A 14,313-nucleotide genomic window follows, 5' to 3' on the forward strand; every position below is an offset into this window, starting at 1 on the left:
CTAGCATGCCTTTTCTTCAATAAATAATCTGCTTGCTTTCATTTTATACACTTTAATTCCACTTTAACTGTTTCCTTTGGAAGGAGCGCTTTTTAGTGTATTTTTGTTTTTATAGCTACAGCGTAGCTTTAAATCTATCAATAGCAAATGAGAGTGAGGTGATTGTGTGACCGCTTCCATCTTTGTGCCTCCATGGGCTCTCCGTAGCTGGCAGCAGGAAGTGGTCGTATGACCCGGAAGTTCCCGGATTGATGTCTCAGAGCGGGCGATGCAGCAGCCTGCTTTGAGTGGAAGAAGTGCGGGAAGCGCTCTGTCAGATGTCCTATTAGCCTGATCGCTTTTCTTTCTTTTTTTTTTTATCGTCCGGCCGACCCGTCCGCCTTCACCATGACTAACAAAAGGAAACGGCAAGAAGACTTCCAGAAAGTGAAACTGAGGGTTGGGAAGAAGAAGCCCCGAGCAGACAATGCGACTGACACCAACTGCAAGATCAAGTCCATTCATCTGAGCGAGCAGCTGAGGGACCAGCACTCTCTCCCTACCAGCAGGAGGAAGCTCACTATTACGGTAGCAGTGCACACCACCTCTGCCTTCCAGCAGCTTTCTATAGTCTTTTGTTTGGAGAGAATAGTGCCAGAATACAAGACCGTGCTACACTAGTTTACCGCTGTTACCCAACTCTGGGCAAATAAAAAAATAATGCCAGCGCTTCGGGGGTTAATTGTTCGTCTAGAGGAGCAGCAAAAGGAAATGTACTTACCTGATCCTTGCTCCTTCCCACAGCTAGATTTGTCCTCGCCCTCCACTGGTATAGGGTGCTGATATCATGACCCCCCCCCCCCCCCCCCGTTCTGGATCTGAGCCCACCGCCGAATCATGGGGGAGCGGAGGATCAGAAAACAGAACCTGAGGCAGTTTAGTGCTAGAAATAGCGCCTGAAAACTGCCGCCCAAATGCTTTCACATTTGGGCGTTTGCGGGACGTTGGAAAAAGTCCTGCAAGCAGCATCTTTGGGGCAGTTTGGGAGTGCTGTACACAGCGCTCCCAAGACGCCCCTGCCCATTGCAATAAATAGGTACAGTTTTTGGTGTGCCTGAAGAGCGCTTCGGAAGCATTGCAGCACGGGCATTTTTAACACTTCTTTGGGGTTAAAAACCGCTTAACCTCTAGAGATCTGCACTATAGCCGATTGACGGCTTCAGCGCGTACCTACGTTGCCGATGTCTATTGATGTCGTCCCGTGCGCGAGTGGCCTGCGCGCCCCATGAAGGGCAAGTGCGACGTTCTCTGTTTAAAGCGAGTCTGACACTCGCCTGATCACAGATCGGAGTAAGGGGTCGATCCCGACCCCTTACCAAGTGATCAGCTGTCAGGCAATGACAGCTGATCATGTGATGTCAACACAGCCGGTAATTGGCTATTTTTTCTCCTCAAGCTGACAGCACGAGGAGAAGGGAAAAAAGCCGATCACCAGTGACAGTGAGAGGGACATCAGTCCCGATCATTGCAATGTGCCACCAGCTCCAAAGTGCCCACATGTGCCGCCTGTCAATGCCACCTGTCAGTGCCTGAACAGTGCTGCACATCTGTGCCACCTTATCTGTGCCTATTAGTGCCCACCAGCGCCGCCTCATCAGCTCATATCACTGAAGCAGAAAAATTACCTGTTTGCAAAATTTTATAACAAACTATTAAACATGATTTTTTTTTATTTATTTTTTTCAAAATTTTCCTTTTTTTTTTTTTTTTGTTTAGCAAAAAATAACCCCAGCTGTGATTAAATACCACCAAAAGAAAGCTCTATTTGTGGGGAAAAAATGATAAAAATGTCATTATGGTACAATGTTGTATGACCACGAAATTGTCATTCAAAGTGCGTCAGCGCTGAAAATTGGTCTGGGCAGGAGGGGGGTTTAAGTGCCCAGTAAGCAAGTGGTTAAACAGCAGTAAAGGGCCGCTAAAATGAGCAATGCTTTACTGCTAACGCACGGGCGGCCCTAGTGTGAAAGGGGTCTAAAACTGCTTCTCAGCTCCCCTGGACAAAACAAGCTCTTAAAGCAGAAGGAAACTGTAAGGCTGTTTAAAGAATAAAAACACCTGAAAGGTAATTGCATAATGTGCTAGTATGCATTGCTTACTGGCACATTATGAAATAGTCCAACGGCATGCTGACATCTTTCCTCAGTCTTTCTTCTGGATTTGTGGCTCCAGTTATGTGATTGGCCAGAGTCGCAATGATGTCACACTCGGTTCCGGTGTTCTGTCAAAAGAGTCAACTCATCAAAATCTCCAATTACCTCACTTGCAGTTTCCCTCAGCAGCAGTAATTGCAGATTTTGACAACGTGCCAGTTTACACAGAACACAGCCATCTGTAGACGATATAATGAGTGAGCATTGTTAGTCTGCCTGCTAGTAACCAACAAGATGACTACCTCCAAGGAGGTGACAACTTTTTTTACTGCTTAGCCGTTGTATCAAAATTACCGACCTGTCGTCGTCTAGTGTATACGATGGATGCGTTCTGTGAAAACAGGCACGTTGTCGAAATCTGCATTTACTGCTGCTGGAGAGATACCAGAAGTGACATAATTGGAGATTTTGACGAGTTGGCTCTTTTGACAGAACACCGGCACAAAGCTCTGATGGTCCAGCAAGGTATGCCGGACCTTCAGAGCACACGCGCAGGTGACGTAACTGGCTGCATCCAGGGTGAATATCTCCTAAATGGTGCACGTTTAGGAAATATTAGAACCACTTTAAAGTAAATCTGTCATAAGAGAAATCTAGAATCTTCTATTACTGACCCCCTAACTCCTCAAAATGCTAGTTTCTTGGCTGTTATGCTGATTTTTCACCAATCCAGAACAAGTTAAATGATCAGGTGCATTGGTGAAAAATGTCAGAACTTCCTATCCGTATGCATTTCTGTAGCAGTAGCTTGCAGTAATGTAGCAGAGCTAAGGCTGAAAAAGGGATCAGGCAGGCTCTTTATTGCAGAGCAGACGTACAATAAAATTATCTGTTCACAATCTTCTGTATAATGTGCACTGAGGTGCGCATGTGTAGCTCAGTTTACATTCCAACACAGTGCCTGTGTGCTGGGATGACTGCACTTCTGCACCGGTCAATCAAGGCGGCTGAGGACTGACACTCACAAAAGCCACGGACAATATGCCAATATTGGACCTTTGGAACAGGTAAGTATTTTTGATTTGCATTCCACTTTTAGGCATGATGGTCAGTAGGTAGCCAGGTTGTGATCTCTTTAGAATGAGGAGTCTGCAAAGGCAACCTCCGAGTTCATGTCATCACTCCTTTAGGACCCTCATGAGACTAATGATTTTGAAATGAAAGCAGCTCTATGCATGAGGAAATCTGTTGGCTGCCATTGCTACCATCTTCTTTTGAACATGCATGCATTTTCCAGGTCAGTATTGCAAATGGTAGTAAAGTCAAAAGACCATCATTAATGCCATTGTACTAGTACTTTCGGAAGGCGGTTATTAGAGGGATCCACATATTTATCTCAAAACAGATTTTATTTATGTGTGTGTTTTTGTTTGAATGCACACCTGAACAAGACATGCCTTGTTTTTAATAGTCACTTTAATCTTACAAAATCCAGATAAACAAAACCTAGTTTGACTGGTGATAGTAGCTAATAGTAATGGATTAAAAAGGGATGTAAAATAGAGTGAAATGGCTTTATATACACTTTTTAGTAACTTTCCTTTACTTTTACAATGCTGCCTATACCTGTGTGTTGATCCACTTATGCAGAGGAATGAATTCTGGTTGCTATTGATTGTTCTTCTTTTTTTTTTTTTTGCAGGATATCCTTTCACAAATGCACCATTACAATTCTGGTGTTAAACATGGGGCACTTGTTGGTCTTAGAGAAATCCTGATAACTCATCCTTCATTAATTGATGCGCACATTTCAAATATAATGAGTGAAGTGACTGCTGTGTTCACCGACAAAGATCCTATGGTTCGGTCAGCCACGATATCGGTCTTGCAGCATTTGGCACCCATGATTTCTCAAGAAAGGATTGCACCTTTTTTCCCTCTTGTAAGTGCTCACCTCTCCTCTGCTATGACTCATATAATGCTGGGGATTCAGGAAGACTCACTGAAGATCCTAGATATCCTTTTGGAAGAATATCCTGACTTGCTTATTGATCGTAGTAGCATGTTGTTGAACAATTTCTTGGAACTTATTTCCCACCAACAGAACTCTAAAGAAATAAAAAACACAGAGAAGGCACCATCTTGGACACTGTCTGTAAATCCTAATAGGAAGATTACATCTCAGAAGTGGAGGATAAGTGTACTGGGTAGACTAAAAAAGTTTCTTCAGGCATTAGTGAAACGAGCTGTTGAAAGATACCCTGACAAGGAGGAACTTCATGATGGCACTGAAAATCAGTTTACTGTAAAAGCAAACATGGATATCTCTTGGCAAGAGCATGCAGCTGGTCAGCACCAAATTAGGTTGTTTGATTGTAGACAAACACAATTAAGTAAAAACTCATTTCACCTGAGGTACGTATACATTTATCCATCTTTAAATGGTATATATGCTTATAAAAAAGTCTGTTATGTTATGTAACTATGTGTTGACACAGTGACGTCCTCCCTCCAATTATCTTGCATAGCATTCCTGTACTGAGAGAAATATGTAAGTTGTCGTTGCTTGCTTTTTTCCAACGACGTTACTATGTACATTCTGGCTTAAAGTGCTTGTAAACTGACGATGGTGTGTTCTCCTGCTTAGTGTGGTCAGTTTGTAATCGGAAAGCAGAGGGACTAGCAGGGACACCATGGATTTCACTTAAAAGAAGTAATACAAAGAAAACAGATTACTTTCTCATACAAGCACATGTTGCAGTAGGTGCATATCAGGAATATGTAGTGTTGGGGGGTAACAAACACTTTTAGTACTATGTAAAGCAGGGTTTCTCAAGGTTACTAAACCAGTATTCTGTGAGAGATACCCAGAGGTTCTGCTGCTGGCCAGACTGGGCTGAAGCTACAGCCAGCGTTAAAGCTGAATTCTGGGAATGTGACGAGGGCAACCCTTGCAGTGGGGCCTCCACACTGCATAGGTTAGTTTCTTGTTTAGTTGAAGAAGGCATTATTACATTGATGTCACTCGAGTTCAGTCAAGTATTTTGTATTTGGTTGTTATGATATTACATACTGGACTCCTCGCTCTGGGCCAACTCTGGTGCTCCAATCCTCTCCCAGAAGCGCCTGCCTGTGGGTTTTGCATTGACCTCATCCCCTGCAATACAGGGCTATTAACCCTGCGTTGTATGTGGTGGGCGTGAGCATACAACTGCAGCTTCTTACAGAGAAGGCTGTGGGGGACCACCTGTTTCACAGATAGAGGGAGCCAATTGGAGCCAGTAGTAAGGTATTTCTCCTCGTGTCCACCTAGACTAAACAGGCATTTAACACTTTTTCAGCTTTAAAGTGGAAGTCCTTGCTAAAACTAAAATACCTGCATCTTTAGTCAACAGCATTCTAACACTAACCTATCTAGCCCTGTAAAGAAAAAAACGAGTATACATACCTGTTCTGCAGGTGATCCGACACAATCTCCAGCAGCAGAAACTCTGCAGAGGACATTTCTGAAAACGTCTGTGAAATTAATGGAAAGTGAAGTCATCTATAGACTTACTATGGGGCTTTCATTGCTGGACGTGTCCTCTGCACCTGCCCACGCAGCGAAGCCGCGGCTGACAGCGCAGCTTGGGATTGGGTTGGATCGCCTGCAGAAAAGGTATGTATACTCGTCTTTTTATTTACAGGGCTATATAGGTTGGTGTTATGCCCCATACACGTGATCAGAAATTCTGCCCGCAAAAGTCGGAGCCAGGTTTAGAATGGCTAGTTGACGTACAGACGTCTTAACTCCTTTTCAGTGCCTTAAGTCATTAATGAGAAACAAGTATGCAACCCAAAATCTGATGACTGCTGCTATGCTTGCTTTGGAAATGGCTAAACCAGCATTTTCAGAAGCAGGTCTGCTGTGGCAGCCTCCACATTAGGCCTGGACTTGTGTGGTGCGGGTCACCACATGTGATTTGGATAGGAATTGCACGGCATTCCTATTCAAATCACATGCGATTCTTTGCAGTGCGTTTTGAGCCAATTTTGTATCAGCTCAATTCGCACTTCACCACACAATGATGCAGGCATTCCCCCCCCCCCCTTCTTTTTTTTTTTTTTTATTTGTTTTTTTTGTTTTGCTGCACCAGAATCAGATCTCCGGAGTGTTCACAGCCATGTGATCTGATTCTTGCAATTGTACTGCATTTTGCGACCTTTTTTTGGGTGTCCTCAATTTAATGTTACCGGTGGCAGATCACATATATGCAGTGTGATGTCAGCCTGATGTGGGAAATGCTCAGAGTTCGCTGCGTTTCCCACACTGCATATATGTGAACCGAGTCTAAGAACAAAATTTGTATACCTATGGAGTGTTTTTCTCTTTTTATTTTTTTATTTTGTCTAGGAATATTTTTGCGTTTTTATGTTTATAGTAACATTTGCTTATATCTTGGGCCCCTGTAAATGCAGGATGTGACAGAATGACAGTAATATTGTACATCCAAAGGGCATTTCTATGTTCAGAGTGTGTGTGTGTGTGTGGGGTTTTTTTTTTTTTGGCTTGTTCATATTTCTTGCACTAATACAGGACAAACATGCTTTCCATTACTTATTTTACATATTTAATCAGGGTGAAAAAGACACACTAGTCCATCTAATTCAACCAATAGAAAAAAATAAATTGCAAACTTCCATATAGAATCCTATATCCAGAGGATCACAATTGACCCTATTAAAATGGTGATTCAATTGTTAGGTTTATGTCAATTTGATAAGTACTGTTGCGCACAACCGTCGCCAGATGGGTCTGATCTTAATTTTAGGAAGCTGCTCACATATAAAAGTGTTCTCTGCACTCGGAAATAAAAATATAGAAGTAAATATATGGTTTCTAATAAATGTGAATTCTCAGTGAAATAAATGTATTATCATAAATAAATCTAATCTATATATAAAACCTCATATAGTGCATCAATTTTCTGAAAAAATGCAAAGGGAATGTTACCAATATCACAAACTTCAAAATTAATAATATAATTACATCAATAAGTGCAAATGTGCAAGGGTGTAGTTCATAAAGCACACCATTTTTGGTTTGATGGTTAGTTACTTGGGTAGCGCCACATAAACACCTTCTTCTATAAATTGTTAGGTTTAGTTTTCTTCCCAGTGAAATCTCTAACAGTAACATGTATTTATATTTTTATTTATTTATTTTTTGGTTTCCAGGTCATTGGTGGGTATATCTTGCAACACAGATGAAGGTCTCTCGTCTTCAAATAGTTTAAAGGCATTCATACAAGCAGTCATTCCAATTTTGATTGAATGCTGGGTTGAGGAGTCGCCCAGTAACATGTGTGATAGTTCTGAAAACTTGCTAAAACCTGTAGCACATCATCTTCTGCAGCAGGTGCTGAGCATCATTTCTCTCCTTTGGAAGCTTAGTGAACACCAGGATGAATCGCAGAAAATGGTACTTATTGCCTAATTCTTTGTTTTGATATCATTGTATTTTTAATGTGTGTTTTTTCCGCTAGTTGTAGTGACTATCTATTTGCAGGGCAATATGTGGGATGATTGTTCTGTTGAGAGAGAAAAATGTAACTTCTTATCGTAAATCATGGGACACAGAGTCATAGTATTTGCTATGTGGGTTATAGGCCACCTTCAGTCCACTCCCTATATAACCCCTCCCACTACTGGGAGTACCTCCAGTTTTTCGCCAGTGTCTAAGGTGGTGGTCACGAGTAAAGATGTGCTGTGCTGAGCTCTACTGGGGCTAGCCATGCAGCCGGATCCATTCAAAGTGTCTTTTTGGCCGAAATGATTGGTATCCGGGCCTCGTATCCGAAGAAAAGAGAAGCTTGTCTGTAAAGCTTCTCTTTTAGAGAGCTGGACCCTGGGATCCAGTACTTTTTGGTATTAAGGCCTTAGAGTTTTACAGGCGTTGGTGCTATTACAGGTCCAGGATTGTGGGTTTCCTCGAGGATCCCCAGCTCCTGAAAGTTTAACTGAACCCACCGTGAGGGGTGAAGGATGAAGATGGGATCTGTTGGTTTACCACAGAAAACCCTGTGGCGGGAAAGGTAAGTGGCGTCTTCTAAGACATTTTTTAAAATTTTCTTATGAATGTCCCCTTTAATTTAGTAAATGTGTTCATGCCTGTGTGTCACCACTGGGGGCTGTATAGAGCACTTGCCGTCTCTTGCTTCTCAGAGAGCTCAAGATGTGTCCAGGAAACAGCAGTTTTCTCTTCCTTTGGCTGTCAGCAGACCTCCGGTAAGTCTGGGGTCGGGGGGGGGTTAGCTACCCACCAAATGCCCCCTGTGTTTTTTTTGTTTTGTTTTTTCCCCTCTTCGTGGGGATTGGGACACTGACTGAAGAAAAGGCTGCCTTTCCCTGCTGATCCCATAGGATCAGAGCCCACGCTCACGCCGGAAAAACCTTTTTAAAAAAGAGAGAGGAACGACCGTAGACAATGGGGGGCCGGTGGCTTAGCGCGGCATTGACGTCCAGCGCGGGAAGGTGTGTTTTAAAAGCCACCATTGTAGCTGTTGCAAGCTGCAGAGGGACACGAGCAAAAGTGGCATGCAAGAGGTTTTTGATGACACAGGCATTCCTTTTGACATATTTACTACTGCATCAGGCTGAGCATTAATAGCAGCAGCAGGGCTGGACTATTTCTCAAGCAGTGAATGCATTCCTACTGGTAGTACCTCTGCTTTGTGCATCGGGCTATGGTTGGAAGGGGGGTTAAAAACACCTCCAAAAAAGGGCTCTAGAAGGACTATAGTCACCATCTCAAAAAAGATGGCATCCTCCCCTGAAAGTGATATGGCTGGTCAGAGTGAGCCATCCGGAGGGCCAAGTGTTGCAGCTGCTCTTAACACTGCAGCCCCTGTATATATTATTAAAGAGTTTATTTATTTATTTTTCTTCAACCATTTTAAGTTTGGAACAAAAAATTGATGCTTTAATCGCATCTGAGTGGGACTAAGCATAGCAGATCCCTGTCTATTGCTCAGGACCCTTATGATGAGGAACAATGGGCGAGAGATGATGAATTTCTCTCAAAGGACCAAGAAGAGGCTGATGTCTTCTCTTCCAAAGAACCTAATATGGAAAGATCAGGTTTGCAGGAAAGATTTTTGGTATAATCTCTCACTGAATTGGTCCGCTCCACATTTTTACTGCCGGTAACGCAGTCAGTCAATGAGCCCTCCTCTGGTTTGGGTTCACTAAAGCCTCCCCAATCAGTTCATGCCTTTCCTATCCATTGATGGCTAAGAAAGCTAATTTATTCTGAGTGGGAGCACCCAGATAAACAGTTTTCCCTCCAAAAAAGTTTTCAATACTTTATCCTATGGAGGAAGAGTTGTATAAGAAATGGGGAATTCCAGTACCCTGCCCATCAATATTGTAGAGATTCGGGCAGTACGCCTGACACTATAGGCCTGGACGCTCAGACTACAGAGTTGTCCTGTCAGGATCCAATCCTACAATGCCACAGCAGTGGCCTATATCAATCACCAAGGGGGCACGAGAAGTTGTTCAGCCCAGAGAGAGGTGAATCGTATTCTATCTTGGGCAAGGAATGTTGTTTTCTGCCCATCAGCAATTTTCATTCCAGGAATAGAGAACTGTCAGGCAGGCTACTTGAGTCACCAACAATTGTTTCCAGGAGAATGGTCCCTTCACTCTGTCAATGTGTCAAAAATGGGGAGTTTCAGACGTGGATCTGTTTGCGTCCAGGTTCAACAACAAGATCGACAACATTGTGTCAAGTTCAAGGAATCCGTTGGCATAAGGAACAGATGCCTTCGTTTTTTCATGGGATCAGTTTTCACTGATCTATGCGTTCCCTCCTGTTCTGCTTCTTCGCAGGATCAAGCAAGAAGGGAAGGAGGTGATTCTTGTGGCCTAGGAGATCTTGGTTTGCCGAGATCATAAAGATGGCGGTAGGGAACCCTTGGACCCTACCACTGTGGCTAGACCTTCTCTTGCAAGGTCCGGTATTCCATCCTACCTTACAAATGCTAAATTTAACTGTTTGGCTATTGAGACCCTTATTCTGAAAGACCGTGGGCTGTCGGCCTCAGTAGTTTCTACTTTGGTTAATGCTAGGAAGCCGGCCTCCAGAGTCATATACTATAGAGTCTGGAAGGCATATATCTCCTGGTGTGAATCCAGGGGTTGGTACCCCAAGAAATATGTCATAGGAGGTAAGATCCTTGAATTCCTACAGATGGGATTAGAAATTAAGCTGGCCCTGAGTACTATCAAAGGCCAGGTGTCGGCCTTATCAGTGTTTTTCCAACAACCGCTTGCTTCTCACTCTCTGGTTCGATTTGAGTTATTCCCTTAGTCCTCTTGACAAGGAAAATTATTTTCTTGGTTGCCAAATCTTCTGCTAGAAGAGTATCAAAGTTGGCTGCTCTTTGTTGTAAAGAGCCATATTTGATTATTAAAAAGGATAAGGTTGTATTGCAGCCTCATCCTAAATTCCTACCGAAGGTAGTGTCAGGTTTTCATTTAAACCAGGATATTGTTCTGCCTTCATTTTTTTTCAGAACCTCATTCTGTGGAAGAGAGGTCACTACATTCTCTTGATGTGGTGAGAGCAATCGAGGTCTATTTGAAAGTGGCCGCTCAGATTCGTAAAACAGATGTTTTGTTTGTGTTGCCAGACGGCCCAAAAAGAGGACAGGCAGTGTCGAAATCTACTATTTGTAAGTAGATTTGTCAAGTGATTGTTCAAGCTTATGGTTTAAAGAGGAAAATTCCTCCTTTTTCATATTCAAGTGCACTCCACCAGGGCTGTTACTGCTTCTTGGACAGTGCATCACCAAGCCTCCATGGCTCAGATCTGCAAGGCTGCAACTTGGTCTTCAGTACATACATTTACCAGATTCTCTTTTCTCTTGGTGCCTTACTTTTGCTGTGTCTCCCTCCCTTCAGTTGGCATTGTTATCGCACACCCCACATAGTAACTACTGTGTCCCGTGATGTAAAATAAGAAAATATGATTTTTATAACCGCTTAACTGTAAAATCCTTTACTTTGAAGTACATCATTGGACACCGAGGTCCCTCCCTTCTTGGTATACACATGTATTGCTTTGCTACAAAACTGAGGTACTCCCACCAGTGGGAGGGGTTATATAGGGAGTGCACTTTTTGTCTTGGGGCGTGCCAGTGTCTATCACCTGAAGGTGGCCTATAACCCACATGGTAACTACTATGGCTCCGTGTCCTGTGATGTACTTCAAAGAAAAAGATTTTACAGGTAAGCTATAAAAAAAAAAAAAAAAATCCTATATTATATATTTTTTTTAATTTTTATACTTTTATACTAGGCAGACATTGTACCAACAACCTTATGAAGAAAGTTATTTTTTTTTTTTTTCTTAACAGTCTGCTACAAAACAATAGTCTATGGCTAATTGGTCAACCACTTTTAAAAGTAACAAAAGTGCTCCCTCTGTCACTGGATAGCACTTCATGGGACCTGGGTGTCCCACAGGTACTAGGTAGCACTAACTTGGACCATGGTATCACTCAGGCACTGTTACTAATCTGTAAATTTTAGATGTGTAACAAATAGATGATTGGGTAATATAAACCAGGCTCCATTATATAGGTATGAATCAGCTAAATTTGCCTTGGGGAAGGGTGTGTACAGTAAAGAAACTAGATGATGGTGGTTACACTGTAAAAACTTGAATATGGGGAACCACTCCCCATTAGGACTGAATTAGGAAGTAGAGGGCAGTGGATCCCAGAAAAGGGTGTAATTGAAGCAAGACCTGTGGATCAGACATGTATGTGAAGGGGAGAAAAGGGTTTGGCAGAGATAAACATTCAGATGTGCCACCGGTTACAGGGGATAATAAAAATTAGGGCTGCAACTAACAATTATTTTCATAATAAATTGGCCTGGCCAGTTTTTTCGCTTAATCGGATAATAACTTTAAAGTGTGGTGTATAATTTAGTTAATATGTAAAGGCAATTTATTCTTAAATCTTTATATGCAGTATTAAATCTAAATAACCAACTATATGGTTAGGGAGCTAAATCTCTAATCCACTTTGAGGATAACAGACAGAAGAGACTATGCTATTGTGTATATACTATTAGAGGTTGAATCTGGTAAATATCATCACTCAGATCAAGGTTGTGTGCTTTTTTTTTTTTTTTTTTATTTAAATTGATTTTTAAATAATTTTTAGACCGAACTGCGATACATTATATGCTGGCCATACAAAAACAATGCCAGTCTTCAAAAAAAAAATGTAATTTTAAGAACGTGCGTTTTTGATTTTCTAATTGTTAGTAGGGTCAAACCAACGTTCTTTTCGACCACAGTGATGGGAAGGAGCAGAATAGAAAACTTCTTGGTCAAACGTATTTTCAGACAGTGTATGTGGTCTTTGTTCAGAATTTACATATTGCATTAATTTTAAAACAAAATGTTAAAAGCACAACATTCTTTAATTCAGCGAATGTGCAAAGATTTTTCCTATGAATATTCTCGTCCGAAAATCGATTTGTGTATGGCCAGCATAAGACTCGGTTCACACCTATGCAGTTTGCTGTCGATCCTGCTTTTTGCTGTGCATTTTTACACACCTCATTTTGCTGCGATTTGAATTCTTTATGCTTCTTGTTTGGCCAATTTGTTGTTGGGCAGATTAAAAACGCATATTACTGCAAAAACACGCTACATGCTTTTCTCCTTTGAAGTCTAACCAAAAAAAGCACTGTTTTGCGTTTTAAAAAAAGTTCTTGACCCTTTCCAAATACGCAGCTGCTATAAAAAGCATAGATGTGAATGTGTCCCATAGGAAACCATATTAAATGAACTGTAGTGCGTTTCTGCAAAAAGCAGCAAACGCGCATAGGTGTGAACCAGTCCTAAGACGTTTAGTAGCAATGGCATGCTTTTTCTTGTATCACCTGCCATCCTGGGGTTTAAAAAAACCAAATGAACAAAAATTGGCCCTTTATAGTACACAAAGAGCAGATAATTGCTACTCTAAGGGGTTCATTTATACTGTGAAACAAATATATAGAGAGATATCTATCTCTCTATATATCTATATCCACAGACATGAAGGGAGATATAAATCTTTTATAATAAAGTAAAAACCTAAAAGCTGATACTCTGTATCCGCCAGGTGCCTGGACTGACACCCTGCTCAGCCTCTCAGTGAGCAGCTGAGAGCCTGAGACTCCCCCTCCACAGCCCAGTGCTCCAGTGAGCGAGGAGGGAGAAGAGCATAGAGCTGTGACTAACACTCTACAGCTCTCTGCTCACAAAGCTCTATAAACAGTGATCGTCAGTGTTTGGTCAGTTCTCAGTGTGGAGGCACCAGGGGACAGATGCAGCATCAGACCGATGTTGCATCTACCTAGGTAAGTATGATTGGGGGAAAAATAAATAATCATTGACTTCTCTTTACAATCTCTTTACCTCCAGTCTATCAGGCTCCACCTTCTCTGGGTTCAGATGCTGATCTTCCCTGCACACATTTTTTAACCACTTCCTGACCGGCGCACGGCGATTGTACGACGGCAGAATGGCATGGGCAGGCAAACTGGCGTACAGGTACGTCCATTTGAAATTGCCGCCATGCCATCGCGTGCACACTGGCGGTGCGCGGGTGCCAGTTGGGACCCCCGTGAGTCTGGTCGCAGCCTCTATCGCCTTGGGGATGCCCGCGATCGTCTCACGGGGAGGCTGAGTTCTGCCTAACAACCAGTGACACTGAGCTCTGCTCCCTGTGATTGGAGCAGAGATCAGTGTTCACTAACACACAGCCACACTCCCCAGTTAGTAAAACGTCCCTAGGACACACTTAACCCCTACACTGCCACCCCCTGGTTAACTCCTTCACTGCCAGTGTCATTTGCACAGGAATCGGTGCATTTGTATAGCACTGATTGCTGTATAAATGACAATGGTCCCAAAAATGTGTCAAAATTGTCCGATGTGCCCGCCATAATGTCGCAGTCACAAAAAAATTGCTGATCGCCGCCATTACTAGTAAAAAATAAAATAAAAATTACTAATAAAAATGCCATAAAACGATCCCCTATTTTGTAAACGCTATAAATTTTGCGCAAACCAATCAATTGCTTATTGTGACTTTTTTTTTTTTTTTTTTTTTTTTTTTACCAAAAATATGTAGAA

The 14,313-nt window shown here is 42.3% G+C and overlaps 1 protein-coding gene across 1 annotated transcript in view; it reads left to right on the forward strand.

Moving 5' to 3' along the window:
- The first annotated feature begins 245 nt into the window (after nucleotides 1–245).
- Nucleotides 246–14,313, forward strand: part of TEX10 (testis expressed 10) — a 137,481-nt gene continuing 123,413 nt past the window's right edge. The window contains exons 1-3 of the mRNA XM_077491801.1: nucleotides 246–567; nucleotides 3,835–4,547; nucleotides 7,350–7,593. Coding sequence (XP_077347927.1) covers nucleotides 388–567; nucleotides 3,835–4,547; nucleotides 7,350–7,593 — 1,137 coding nt within the window. The 5' untranslated portion in view covers nucleotides 246–387. The remainder of the gene's footprint in view (nucleotides 568–3,834; nucleotides 4,548–7,349; nucleotides 7,594–14,313) is intronic.

This window comes from Lithobates pipiens, unplaced genomic scaffold (assembly GCF_037356315.1).
Source record: "Lithobates pipiens isolate NorthernLeopardFrog02 unplaced genomic scaffold, aLitPip1_a1.2 Scaffold_19, whole genome shotgun sequence".
NCBI classification, from domain to species: Eukaryota; Metazoa; Chordata; class Amphibia; order Anura; family Ranidae; genus Lithobates; species Lithobates pipiens.